This window comes from Molothrus ater, chromosome 6, assembly GCF_012460135.2.
Source record: "Molothrus ater isolate BHLD 08-10-18 breed brown headed cowbird chromosome 6, BPBGC_Mater_1.1, whole genome shotgun sequence".
Classification (NCBI taxonomy): Eukaryota; Metazoa; Chordata; class Aves; order Passeriformes; family Icteridae; genus Molothrus; species Molothrus ater.
The window spans coordinates 55,332,939-55,346,647 of NC_050483.2; the positions used below are offsets into that span (position 1 = coordinate 55,332,939).

Consider the following 13,709-nt stretch of genomic DNA (forward strand, 5'->3'; position numbering starts at 1 on the left):
TGTATGCAAAATGCCTGTGAACACTCTGTATAGTGTGAAATTAATAGTGAAAGAAAGCAGCCATCATTGTCACCTGGTTTCACTGAAAATAGTAATGATCTGAAAATAATCATGATCCCTTTGGGAGGTGCACAAAGGCACACAAGGAGGGCTTCTGGCAGCGGCCAGGTACCAGCACCAACTTTTCTGTGGCATTATTACATTTTCAAACTAGACAAACAAAGAGTAAGTCAGGCTGTATAGGGCAAGCTCTTTCCACACTGGTCTCTGACAGAAGCCCAGCCCATCCCTGGGGTCAGCTCTGGCTGCACAAAAGTGGAGTTTGCAAAGTCCTTCTCTGTGAGGACAGTCCAGGTGCTGGGAAACAGGCATGAGCTCTGCCCTCTCCTACTCCTCCTGACCATTGATTTGACATGGACCTTTTTAGATGCTTGCAGGGAGTTTTCTCTTTTTTGCTGTCCAATGAAGCATCATGAGGCTGTGCTAATGTTCTTGATGGATAAGTAAGGCAAGTCTGGGTTAGAAAACAGGCAATCTCAGCTTTGCAGTGTTCACAGTAACCAATTTCTGGCCTGATCAGACAAACAAGACTCATTTTTTTTACCCTTATCTACCACATGACCAGAGCCAGGCTGAAAATAGCTTGTGGGAACTTCCAAACTCAACCTCTTGCACCAGGTTAGAGAAGTGCTGGACTTTTCTTACCTCTTCAGTGGCAGCCTTCTTAGCAAACTGGGTTGAAATCAAGGGTCTCAATCTGCAAAGAAAGAAAGAAAAAATGTTGAACATCAGAAAAGTTGCACAAGAGTTTAACACAGAGTATTCATTCTCCTAACAGTGAAAGCACTTTGCTAGTGTTATGTTGTGCAATTACTTTTTTAATGATTTAAGATAAAGAGCAGAGAGCCACGAATGCCACGATAATTAACACACGCATTCCCTTGGAAGAGTCTGTCCCAGATCAAGGTAATAATAAAAGATGCCAGAACAGTAGCAAAACCTCATCTCAAAGTGCAGCCCCAGCTTCTCCCCAAGGTCTTTGAAATAGCTGTGTTTGTCACATTTTACAAAAATCAAAAGAAAACTGATTTTTGGAAGAATGCAAACATGGCAAGACTGGGCCATGCTCTGATTACTGGTCTGCAACTGCTTCTCTGCATCTGATGACACACAGAGGATACCAGTAAGATTATGCATGCAGGATACCATAACCATCACAGGCAAGAAGTGAACATCCAGCTACAGAAATCATAAAAAAAAACCCTGGGGACCCTGAACACCTTGAATGAGAAATGACAGAAATTGAACATAAACATTTTTAAAAACTCTGCATCAGATGTGAAAGAGACCTGTATGTTTGGGGGAGAAGAGCTGGATCAGTATAACTTTACAGCTAAGTGTTAAATATTATTACTTCTGAAAAGCATTTCATAGTCTGTTGTTTCCACACTGCCAAGGAGGCTGTTCTCAATCCATCATTTAGTGTTACTTTCTGGTCTCTCCTGCTCATCTAGATGGATCTAGTCACGAAGAGGATGACTTGCTTTCCACAGAAACACTGCTCAGACAGCTCCTCAAGCACGTCTTTTAACCAAGTCTAGGCAAACAACTTAATGAATACCAATTTATGCCTCCAGAGATACAGTCTTGTATGAGAAGCAGTATTTTACTCTCATTTTTCTCTTAGTCATTCCTCCTTAACACACAGAAACTCGTTGTTTTCCTACTTATTTATTTATTTCAAATAATCAGCAGGAGGAAACAAAACCCCAGAGAATGAGCAGGGGAGACTCAGATCATTATCTCTGATGGTGGAGATAATATTAAAATACAAGATATTAGCTAAGCTCCAGAAAGGTTCAAAAACTGGTCATCTCTGAAATGCTTTGCAGGACCCAAAAGGCATTTCAACAACTCAAGTAGCTGAAGGTGCCTCCTTCCAGCAGATCAAAACAAAAAGAAGCTAAGGGAATGTTTCAGGAGCAGTGCCACTGAAGAATCCAGAACACATTATTCTGCTACAGATACTTCTTGTCATATTACATAATTACAAAGAATTTCAAGAAAGAGATTCACTTGACCTACATAAATATCTATTACTTACAAATCCTGGTCGATTTCTGGGCTCAAAGAGATTATATTTGAAGACATGGACACACTCCTCCCTATGTGCTCAGCCTCCTCTTTCCATTATCTAACCCCAGTTGTAGAGTTTTCACCTTTAAATGCTGTCAAGTCCAACCTGCTGCAAGGAGCAGGGATACCTTCAACCTCACCAGGTTGCTCAGAGCCTGTCCAACCTGACCCTGAATGTTTCCAGGGACAGGGAATCCACCACCTCTCTGGGCCTGTGCCATTGCCTCACCACCCTCATAACTAAAAAGTTTCTTCCTTAATTCCCAAGATTTGAGAGTACCTACCTACTTTCAATCACTGTTTTCCAAAAAATCACCCTGTTTGGATGCTTATAAACTCATGGATGCAGCAAAGCCAAAAGGTTGCATAGCTGAAGGATTCTAATTATCAAACAGGTTGTGTTTCATTGACATGACTGAAAAACACCCAACGTTGGTAAGAAATGAAAGACTTTTATTTTAAATTCATAGTCATGATTATTGCAATTAACATTGTACCAAAGATAGCACCTTTTCCCTCCTGCTACCCAAAGACATCAGACCTCCCTGGAGCACCCTGAAAATATTTCCTCCCCCCAATTAAAATCAAGCTGTTGAGTAAGACTCACAAGGTAATCAGAAACTGCTGACATTTCTTTTAGAGCAAATTATACATGTGCTCACACAGTGAAGAAAACAATCACAGCTACAGGAAGCAGAGTAAACATTCCAGTTTCATTTTAATTAAAATGGTCCCCTAATGAAAATAAAAAGATTCACGTTTATGAAAAGCCTATTTGGAAGAACTTTAGTGCTACATCCAAGAGCCCTTCTATACCATTTCTCAGCAGCAAGGGATCCTCACACCCAAACTGAAATTAAAGCTGTATTTCTGTTCCACGAGAGCCACTCACAACGTGCACATCTTCACTTCCTTACTACAAATACAGCACTGTCATCTGATTTGACAATACAGTTTCTCTCTCAGCATAGTGTAAAATGCATCCAGAAGCAGTGGTGTGGATCCTGCTCCTGCCATGGATGGTCAGCACCTGCTGCAGGCCAGATCCAAGGGTGGATCTCATCACCTGGGTGGAATGGCTCAGCCCACTGCCCCTCCATACTACCTGCTTCCTAAAACACTAAGCCACGACACTGGAAAAAGGTAAAACCATCACAAAAACTTATTTCCCTGCTGAAATAATGGCTTTGATTCAAACTACAGCTATAAAAGTTATAAATACATAACCCCCTTGGCTCTCCTTATGCCTAGGGAGAGCCTTACTATTACTGTACAAAACCATTTAAGAAGGTTTTATAGTCGGGGGTGTTGTTTTGTTTCTTAAATGCCCCAATGTCCTGACCTCCTTAAACCAGAGCAGCTGCTGCCACACCAGCCATATGGAGCAATAAAGTACTGGCTGCCATGGCTACAGATACAGGCTCCTTCTGCTGTCTGGCTGCACCTCAGAGGGTGGAAAAAAGTGTCTTCATGGAGAAGCACGACCCCTTTTGAGGCTGGGACAGGTCTGAGTATTAATGATCAAAAAGCACCTTGAAAAAATAAGTAATTGAAGTATCTTATCCAACTTTCACTGGGCATGACTCAACCTCTATAGAAGGCTACCAAGGGACACACATGCACAGAAGAAAGATCCTGTCCATCAAAGTCCAGACTGAATTAGAGGTTCACTAATTCAATAAATAGCTCAATAAATAATAACAGCCTGCATTAAAGTACAATTCCATATATCCTGAAGTGACAACAGCATCCATTTAAAATGTAATGTTGTGACTGGGAAATAATGGGGCTCCTGGTCTTCCAAAGTGTGTCAGTTGTCGTTCACTATTTATGATGACTTTTAGTTTGGGGTATTTTCCTTTTGAACTTTGCAAATTAACACAGTACCTTGTGGGAGGGAAAAACAGAACAAGCAACTTTCTGAACAGCAATGTGATGCGTAAAAGGGGATAAAAAAATTTCACACAGCCCCAAGTGTGTTACATCCACACTTCAAACTACTTCAAAAATTATGCAGATCTACTAATGCTCATGTCAGCCAACACACATAACACTGGAAGCAGATTATCTTGACATGTTTGTGACAAAAACTAATGGCATGGTACAAGGCATCAGAGGCTGCTCCCTGCCGAATCTGCTCCGCTCTCAGCTGAGATGTGCATGATAACGTCTGGGTTTGTCCTCCAGCTTAACAATTTAAAAGAAGATTCAATATAATAGCTCCTGACAGGGCTGGAGATCACACAGACTGAACTTTCAAAGTGTTTTTCTCTGCAAAACAAGCTGGCTGTGACAAACAACAGTTTTTATTTTGCTTCTTATTTAATAACAAAAGATTACACAGCATAGTACATAAAAGAGAAAGAGCAGCGAGAGGTAATAAACCCACCTCACTTGCATCAGACTGTTCATCCACCAAAAAGTTTGACAATACCATAACAATCTCCTCAGTGCAATCCTACAAGTAATTTGGAAACTCACCCAAAGCTCTTTCCTTACTGAATTTTAATTTAATCCACCCATGTAGGGAACATCTTATTGCTGCTTACCTGCCCATACTAATTTTATACACGGATGGTCCCAGAATACACAATGGGAAGCAGAGATCGAGCAGAGCCCACAGCCACAAGCCTGCAGTGTAATTATGCAGGTCATCCAAGACAACTGCCCATGAAACCTATATATCCATGCACAGGCCTTTCATGTGCAGGGACAGAAAAAACTATTGAGAAATGACTCAACAAGAGACAGGTCAGGTTCTTCACGCTGGCCGAGATCCTCCTCCCACCTGAGGCCAGATGGTTTTGCCTCAGGAGGTCAGTTTACTAGACATCTGTGTGAGAAGGAAATTAATACAAATGTTTACACAGGCTAAGAGTGCCCTTTAATTAGGTACCATCAATGTTATCCTTACCGGAAAGCTGGGAATTACCTCTCTGCAAGGATTTAAATCTCCTCTTGGAAACACAACAGCATCAGGAGACATTGCCTGCTGTCCTGACATTGGGTCAGGACAAAGGGGTGACCCTCCCATACTTGGATGACTGCTGTTTTCCAGAGGGCAAAACAAAGGCTGCAATGATAACCATAACCCTGGAACACTTCAGGGTTTGCACATCCAGCTGTGGATCCCACCATCTTCTACCTCTGCTTCTGCCTGAGAGCCAGATGCTCACAAGAGCCATTCCCTCTGCTCGAGAGGAAGTGGAGGCACCCAGCCAAGGCCAGGGCTGGCTGTGACACCCATGGACAGCAGCATGATGCCCTGAAGACAGGGGCTGGGGGTCAGGGTGCACTGCACCACCTCAGAAGTTCAGATGTAACCACAGACACCATCATGCTCTGCAGAATGACAAAGCACCTGTGATGCTCACACCTTGAAACAATGTGTGCCTGAATGTGAGGTAGGCAGGTGGTTTTGGCTTTCTCAAGACCAGGCTCTGTCCAGCTCACCATCACTGTGAAAGCCCCAAGGAGTTTCCCTAAATTGTTCCCCCAAGTGCCAGGACTGCAGAGACCCCAACTAATGGCAGAAAGAGCATGTCCAAACTGCAATGAGCTCAGCTCCCACACAGCTGGTCCCTTTGGAGATGGCTCAGTGCTGCCAGCTGTACAGATGTGACTGATGGGCAGCAGGCAGGGTGCGAACCCTCCTGGATACCAGCAGACAGCTGAGCCAGTCCCTGTTAACTCTGCTCCAACATCCCTGTGTGAACTCCAACTCCACCAACAGTCAGTGCCTTCATCCTCTTTCCGAGCAAGCAACACCATGTAAAGAGCCATTTCAAGCAGGAAAAAAACAAGCTGAAGTTGACACCAAAAACTAAAGTGAAATGAGGAATTGTTCCCACTTCTGATTCCCACTCAGTCCTCTTTCATGCTGGATCAGAGGAGCTTGGCTTTCATCAGTGCAGCACCAGACAACACGGCACTGAGAACATCTTCAGTGCTAATGAGAGCAGCCTCTCCCAGCAAATGCCTGGAACTGAGCACTGAGGGACCAAAACTCACAGGAGGAAAATGGAAAAACAGTAAGAACCTCTATCATTCACGAAGGAATAGATTTTCCACTGAGGAACTAAGCACCTACATCAGTCACCAGCAGGCTTTTGAAAAGCAGGAACTTTGCTAGTGTGTCGTGAGTTAAACACCTACTCCAGGCTTTTCAGAGAGGGGCAGGGGTTGTAACATCTGTCTTCAGTAACCCAGCTCTGAGTGGGCAATATTTTTCTGCATAGCTGCAACACTTTTTCCTCAGTTAGATGCTGGAAAACAGCAACTTGCTATTCTTCCCACTGACTAAACCAACCAGCCTTTCAACAGCAAAAATGAAAAGAATGACATCTAAGGCCACCTCACTGGGACCAAATGAAATTATGCTCCTGCAGCAGATCCCAAACAATATCTCCACATATCTGCTTCTAAAGGAAATTGCTGCAGACCATGGGAAATTACAATTGCTTCAGGACAAGACAAGCTGACTGATCTAATATTTCTGGTTGACACACCTTCTTCCTGGGTTTGTCAATAAAGACACTGATGAGCTCATCTCTCCACAGGTCAGGAAAATATTAGTTGAAAATATGTTATCCCTTTCACCATGTAAATTTTTCCAGATGAAATGATGGCAGCAAGGCAAATCTGCACCTTGCTGAGAAAAGCTACTTAAAATAAGGAAGCTATGAAGCATTTTAATGAAGGTAAATGAGTAATCATAATGGTCTCAGTTAAGCAAGTCTAATGGCAGTGTCACTTTTAAAACATGGGCGTGAGACAACTCATGTGGTGACAATCCATATGCCTTAACTATCGTGTAGTGCAGTCTTTCAAATGGCAACAGTGCAGAATGCAACTGCTAGGGCAGAAAGAGCCATTATTAGCAGATAAGACAAATAAAAATAAATTTCAAACGGTGCTTGAAACTATAGTAACAAGAAATTTACAAGAAATTTTTGAAATTTAAAAAGTTAAATGAACACATTATCATCTCAACAGAAGGATTATGCTATTGAAAAAGTCTCAGCAGTAGCACTGCCGTCTGTTTCTGGTGCAAACGTATTTTTCTAGACTCAAGCAAGGAGGATTACAGATATTTGCTTTTGGACAAGTGTTTTGATCAATCTTAACCTCATGAAAGCTTCAAATGAGGCAAAAGATAAAAAGAAAACACCTTAGTAACCTGCAGTCTCTGGGAACAATTCATTGAGGTTGTTATACCCAGAGGTGATGCGAGATCGATCGCTGCATCTTCCCTGTTGACATTACAAGGACAAAAATCATGCCAGACAAAAGAGGAACTCACTTCTTCCACACCTCTAGCAGCCTATACCACGGGGCAAACTCAGCTTCTCTCATCCAATTATGGAGGCAAAACTAATACTTCAGAATTCAGGCAACTATAGATTCATACAAGTAGTCCATCAAGGAATAAAGATGGATGACTGATTTTTTTTTTCCTTGTGTCTAGTCTATTATACATTAAAGAACAACTTCACTGGCAGCCATCTGGAAACCAATGTATTACAAGCTTTATTTTATGATTACCAACATTCCCCTTCGTAGCTCATTTCTAATTATAAGCAATAAATCATTCCTTCTTGCTTGTAATTTATAACAGCCAATTATGGCAAACCTCTTATTTAAATAGCAAATCTCACTGTAAAACATCACATATTTTGAGGTATGCACAGAACATCTAATCAGGCCAAATGGTAGAATGATGATTTAATGTGGGTTTTGCAACCACCAAGAAGGCACAAGTGGAAGAATCCACCCTCCCCTGTGACCTGTACACACCAGAACTTTTCAAAACTGAAAGCACAGGCCTCATCTGCCTGACTTGATGTAGAGGAGAACTACATGCAGCAATAAGAGAGCCAGGACACAACTCAGAGAAGGCTGGTGTCAAGGATTCCCTTTACATGTCCGGAAATGAATAAAGAGGCTGTGGCACAAGAAGCTGTAGGTTGGTTAAGTAAGAACTTCTGGGCAATGTCTAGTTTCATTTTAGGAACTAATAGTGAAAGAACACAGCTCTAATATTTAAAAAAAAACAACTCAAGTAGCTTTTCCCATGTCTGGATTTGTGTTTGATATGGGCTGGCCTCCTCACCCCAAGCCAAAGGACTCCCCCATGCACTGCCCAGGTGCTCAACATCACACCTACTCCCTGTTACACAGGTTTTGTAGGTGTTAACATGGAGTATGAGCAAGGCACTCACTCAGATCACTTCTCCCCATCCCTCCCAGCCAGGAGAGAATCAGGCAGAACAAAGGAAAGAAACAGTAGGCAGAGAAAAAGTGTCACCAAATAAATCCAGATTCTTCCTTCGGGGAGAAGCCTTTAATGGTGGTTTGCTATGGCAACCTTTACCAACAGAACACCAGCAAAGAAATGTTGTGGAGGATGTCAGATAAGACCAAACAGGGTCAGTCCAAAAGCACAGGCAAGGACACAGAAAAAAATTTAGTTATATTTGTTCTTCAGTGTAGGTCTGAGTAACAGGCATGTGAGTGCAAACACAAGAGAGAGGCTTCTTATAAATAGCTCTGCTGGGATTTGTCCGTTAGGAAAAAAACCTCACTCTTGTCAGAAAAGTATTTGATACAATTCTGGATACAGAATTTATTACATGAGAAACTGATCTCAGGAACGTGGAAGTGGTTCCCACTGAGATTTTATTCGGTCATCACACAGCCCGAGTCTGTTCCAGCTTCACATTGTGTCATCTGGTAAGCGTTTACAGTAGGAATCTAGGGAACTGGATTTGGAAAAAATCCATCACAACTGACCTAAATCTGATCTGACCTGAATAATCAAACTAAATACCAAATTCAAAAATGGCTAGACAAGAGAGAGGAGCGGGAATTCTTCAGCTGCAGAAGTTATCTCACGCTCTCCTCAGCCATACACTGGGTTAGGCACTCCACTTTTCCCAAACAGCCATGGTGATGGAGGCTATGGGAGCATCCCCTTGTTCCAAAGGTGTCAAAGACAAATGCACAAGTGCTGCAGGCTCCACTGTGCTCCCTTTCCTTTTGAGATACCATCCACTCATGAGAGAACGTGGTGGTGCATTCCTTCCTGCCAGGCTGCATATGATCTAAGCGACACACCTGGAAATGGGGAATGGAAAAGAGCAAGTGAATAAGAAAATCCAAAGAGAATGCTTTGGAAGGGCAGTGGTGACCCTGTCAGTACCACCTGGCTGTGTCTTTGCCACAGAGTCACCCCAGAGGGTGGCCTTGGCTGATGAGGTGCTGCAACATCCACTGGGGAATGTTTTGTTAGAGCCATGGCCACACCAGCCCATCCTACAACCACATGTCAGAGTCACAACTCGCCTTGTCACCAAGCCCTGCCTGTATTGCTGCTCCAGGGGGCTACACTGCCAGCACTGCTTTATTGCTACACACTGAGCTGAGGATGTACAGGTGCAGCACCACCTAAGCAACACACAGCAACTCTCCATAGATGGATCACTATTCAGAGACCTTGCAGTGATGTGTTCAACAAAAGGTTTCACCACTTTCAGGATTCCTTATCTTCTTTTTATGAGAGATCTAAGTATTATTTGTTAGTCTTCTCCACACACAAAGCTCAAAGGCATTTCAACATCTGGTTTACTCTCTCAGCAGTGAGAACAAAAACACTCTGAAGAAAACTAAAAAATCACTGGCTTGATGTCGGTGAAACTTGGGTAGTATTTCTGGCAAAAACTTTGAACAAGGATGCAAAAAACAGCCTGTAGAAATCTGAAGGGAGGGAGAAACAGACACCAAAGCCTATAAATTTCATTTTGAAAATAAGGCGTCATTCTATTATGCCTGTGGATGTGTATCTTCCCCATACAAAGTTTGAAAAGCTTTATATAAACTACACTTCTAAGCAAGCTTGTAATTAGCTAGGGGCAGGCTTGGCTTTAATTACAGCTTGGAGAGGCACACATTATGGAAATACTTAGCTAATAACCACAGCCATGCTCTGCTGATGGCTGAGGTCAGGCCAGCATGTGATTGCCGTGGAAGCACCTGAGTCCTTTGTGTCCTGTGTCAAGTGAGCAGGACCGGTCTGTCAGGGCTCCCTCCCTGCTCTGGCACACAGGCTAAGCCAGGCTTTGCTGGCAGCAGTGCTGAGCTGTCCTGAGTGCCTGCATCTGGCCTCCCTGCTCCTCACAAGAATCCTGTGGGATACTTGCTCTCACCTCACCTGGAGATGCTGTGCAAAAGGAACCTGACAGAGAGAGATGAGACTGCACCATTTCAGCATCAGGCAAGAACAGCCTGCACCCAGTGCATGAACTGGTCAGGCATCAGCATACACTGTGAATACATGCACATTAACCTGTACAGCTTTGTTCAAAGTTAATATGAGGTTGATCCCACATCCCATCCCAAAAACCCAACAGGACAGTCAACAGGAAGAATAGACCTCTAACATACAAAATTCCTGCAAGTTCATACAGCTCTCTCACAATTTTGGATCCAACCTTTACTGGCATAAGAAAGGACCAGAAAGCAAACTGTTCTTTATTCCAACCTCAGAAACTGCTTGCCTGGCAATCTCTACTTGGGTATAACTATGCATGGATAATGAAGTGCAAAACCAATACAAATCACTGGGAAAATGGCTATTTACCATTGAATATGACACAAGCTTAAAATATGCATTGCTACACACTGTGGGTGCTTGCTCATACACTCTGTTATGAACCAATGAATTGCTGAAGTGGGTCACAGAAGCCCTTCATGATCCAGAAGTCCTGTCTCCTTCACAATGCATTTGGTACAGATAAAGAAACGAGTATAAAAATGCAGCCACATTTTTTTTTACAGAAAGAAAATTCCAAATGGAAATGTTATGAAGGAAAATAATAATAATTGCTGTTTTAAAATCTGTGTACAATAAATGCAACTGCTTTTGAGAGATGAGAACACTGCTGCTGATGTGGGGAGCAGACAGCACCATCTTCTCCAGTGTGTGTAAGGTTGCACATCTGTGGTGAACTTAAGTGAGCTTCGCAGGGGAACCCATGGGTAAAGCAGACTTACTTGATAGTGTTTTGCTTTAATACAGCTTAATACTAGTGTTAACAGATAGAATTATCCAATAGAAAGCTCACTCTAACTGCAGGGGAGATGGCTCTCACAGCTGCTCACACTGGTTTAACTGGATCCATTGGAAAACCTGTCCAGGTGAGGACACAGTCAGCTGCACGTGGCTGGTGAACAGGGGGCAGCTCTGGGCCACCAGTCCCTAATCTGGCTCAGTCAAAACAAGCCAGGTCAGCCTGAGGAGAGCTCTGCTAGCTATTACCTTTGAAATTGCTGGAGTTTTCACAATCAGTTGAAGAGCACTTGCACAAGCAGGTCAGGCAGCTGATCTGAGCACGGAGAAGCTGAGTTCAGCTGGGAAGATGTTTTCCTGACCTTGGCTTACAGCCAAGGCTCCCAACTCCTCCTCTGCACCGAGCCCTCACCTGGAGAGGGGGAAAGCTGACCCCAATCTCCAACACTCAGATGGCCAAAATTTCTGTAACTGGGAATCAGCCACTCCCCATCAAAGCAAACATGGCAAAATCCACGTGACGAGATCTATTTAAAAACCTTACTCCACCTCAATTTTTTACTGAGCCCTTCCAAGAAATTGTGGCCCCTTGTGTGTAGTTTTTCAGCCAACAAAAATCCAGCTTCTGAGAAGGGCCAATGTAAAAGCCAGGCAAGCAATTCCTCTTGCTGAACATCCTCTCCTCTACTTCACTGTAGCTATGGAAGATGCATTAAAAAGAAAATTACTGCAGCTACAAGGCTCCATTCAAAAACTGCTCATGCACATCCTCAGCTCTGTGTACACAGAAATACTGAGGGGCTGGAGTTGTCCTTCAGCATTGTGCTGCTCCATCTGAGAGGGAGTCACATAAATGCTGTGTAAGCTACACTCCTACCACAATTACTAAGATACGGGCTGTGAACACTAAAAGAAGTTCAACTGACCATGAAATGTGCAAATAATACAATAAATAGATATTTATACACTGTCTTATTTATACAGATTTCCTCCTTCCCATCCAAGCATTCATATTTTGTCACTGTATTGTGTCTAGTTTTTCAGACACATTTGGACATACAACAGATTTTAGAACAAGTGACAATGTGTAAAATCTTAAACAAATTCTATCCATCTCAAGTAAAATCCCTGCTTTTTCCTTTGTACTTAGCAGAGCTTACTCTCCAACCCCGTCGTGAAATAATTGCATTGAACAGAGAAGACAGCAAATTCCCACTGTAGTTCAAACCCCTCTAAATACTAACCTATGTTTGAAGATCAATTTAAAAAAAAAGTACTTTCAGGTTAATCTTCTGCCTCTTTTTTTTTCTTTTTTTAATATTTTGAACTTCAACTCCTTGCAATAAAAAACCCCAGCAAAGGAACCAATACTCCTGCAGGACCTGGGCTACTTGCAGTGAAGTGCTGAGCAGCATTGTGAGGCTGGGTATGCACAGCCCCTTCCCAGGCTTTGTGCTGCATGCACCCTGTCCAAAGGCAAGGGGCTCCCTGCTGCACACAAAGACCAGGCTGTTTGGGCTGAAGTCACAACTTCAAAGACCAGCAGCACAGAATTTGCCAACTCGCTTGGCCATTCAAGCAAATGTCAACTGAAACAAAAGCACACCGAGGAAAAGTTGTTACCAAAATGCCACGCTGGGAAAATAATGCAAATTTGTATCAATGATCAACTTAGCTTTAACTGAGCCTAATGAGCAAGCTGTTTATGTTCTTTTTTTATTTTTTTTCATCACCACACTCATTTTCCTCTCTAAAGGCATTTCTGAAGCATCCGTTTCAGAAAAAAATTGATTAAAAAAAAAAAAACAGTGACACCTTCCCCGGCTTTTTTAAGAAACTTCAATGCATAAAGTTAGTTTAGATCTCCTACATTCTGTACTTGGTCAAAATATGCAGCAAATGCCTAAGAAGTGCTTGGCCCCAGGGAGACAACAGTCTGCACAGACTCACTGTAACACACGCCCGCCTTTCAGCTGTTTAATCTCCATACACTGGATTTCCTTTATCAGCACCACAGCATCGCTCCACTCTGCCTTAGTTTTTTGTGTCTGCAAAGTATCGTGAGAACATCAATACTTGGCAAGCCAACACTTGGGCTTTTAGCATGACATCACAGATCTCTGGGTTACTTTGCTCCCTTGGTTAGTAAAATGTTACAGCAAATAAATAGTCATATAAAAGAGGGGGTTTTTTGTCGTGTGGGTTTTTTTAAAAATGCAATTTAAGTGCTATATTGCAACATAAACACTTTTTATTGTGCATGTTTTTATAGAAAAAGTTTTATTGAGTAAACTGCTTTAAAGAAACTGAATCAGATTTAACACACGCACAATAGACTTACATTAGAAATTAATTTGGTAGCAATTTATCATCCTTTGGTGTGAATTTTCACAGTCATTCTTAGAGCAAGAATGTATAAGTTCATAAGTGCTATGTTTTGCCTGGCTTCAATGGGGAAATTACAGTTCTAAGGTTCTTGTTACGTCTGGGCTTCTGAGTATTAATA

The 13,709-nt window shown here is 42.5% G+C and overlaps 1 protein-coding gene across 1 annotated transcript in view; it reads right to left on the minus strand.

Moving 5' to 3' along the window:
• BRF1 (BRF1 RNA polymerase III transcription initiation factor subunit) overlaps nucleotides 1-13,709 on the minus strand; it is a 173,965-nt gene that overhangs the window by 8,371 nt on the left and 151,885 nt on the right. Inside the window, exon 16 of the mRNA XM_036383304.2 lies at nucleotides 706-757. Coding sequence (XP_036239197.1) covers nucleotides 706-757 — 52 coding nt within the window. The remainder of the gene's footprint in view (nucleotides 1-705; nucleotides 758-13,709) is intronic.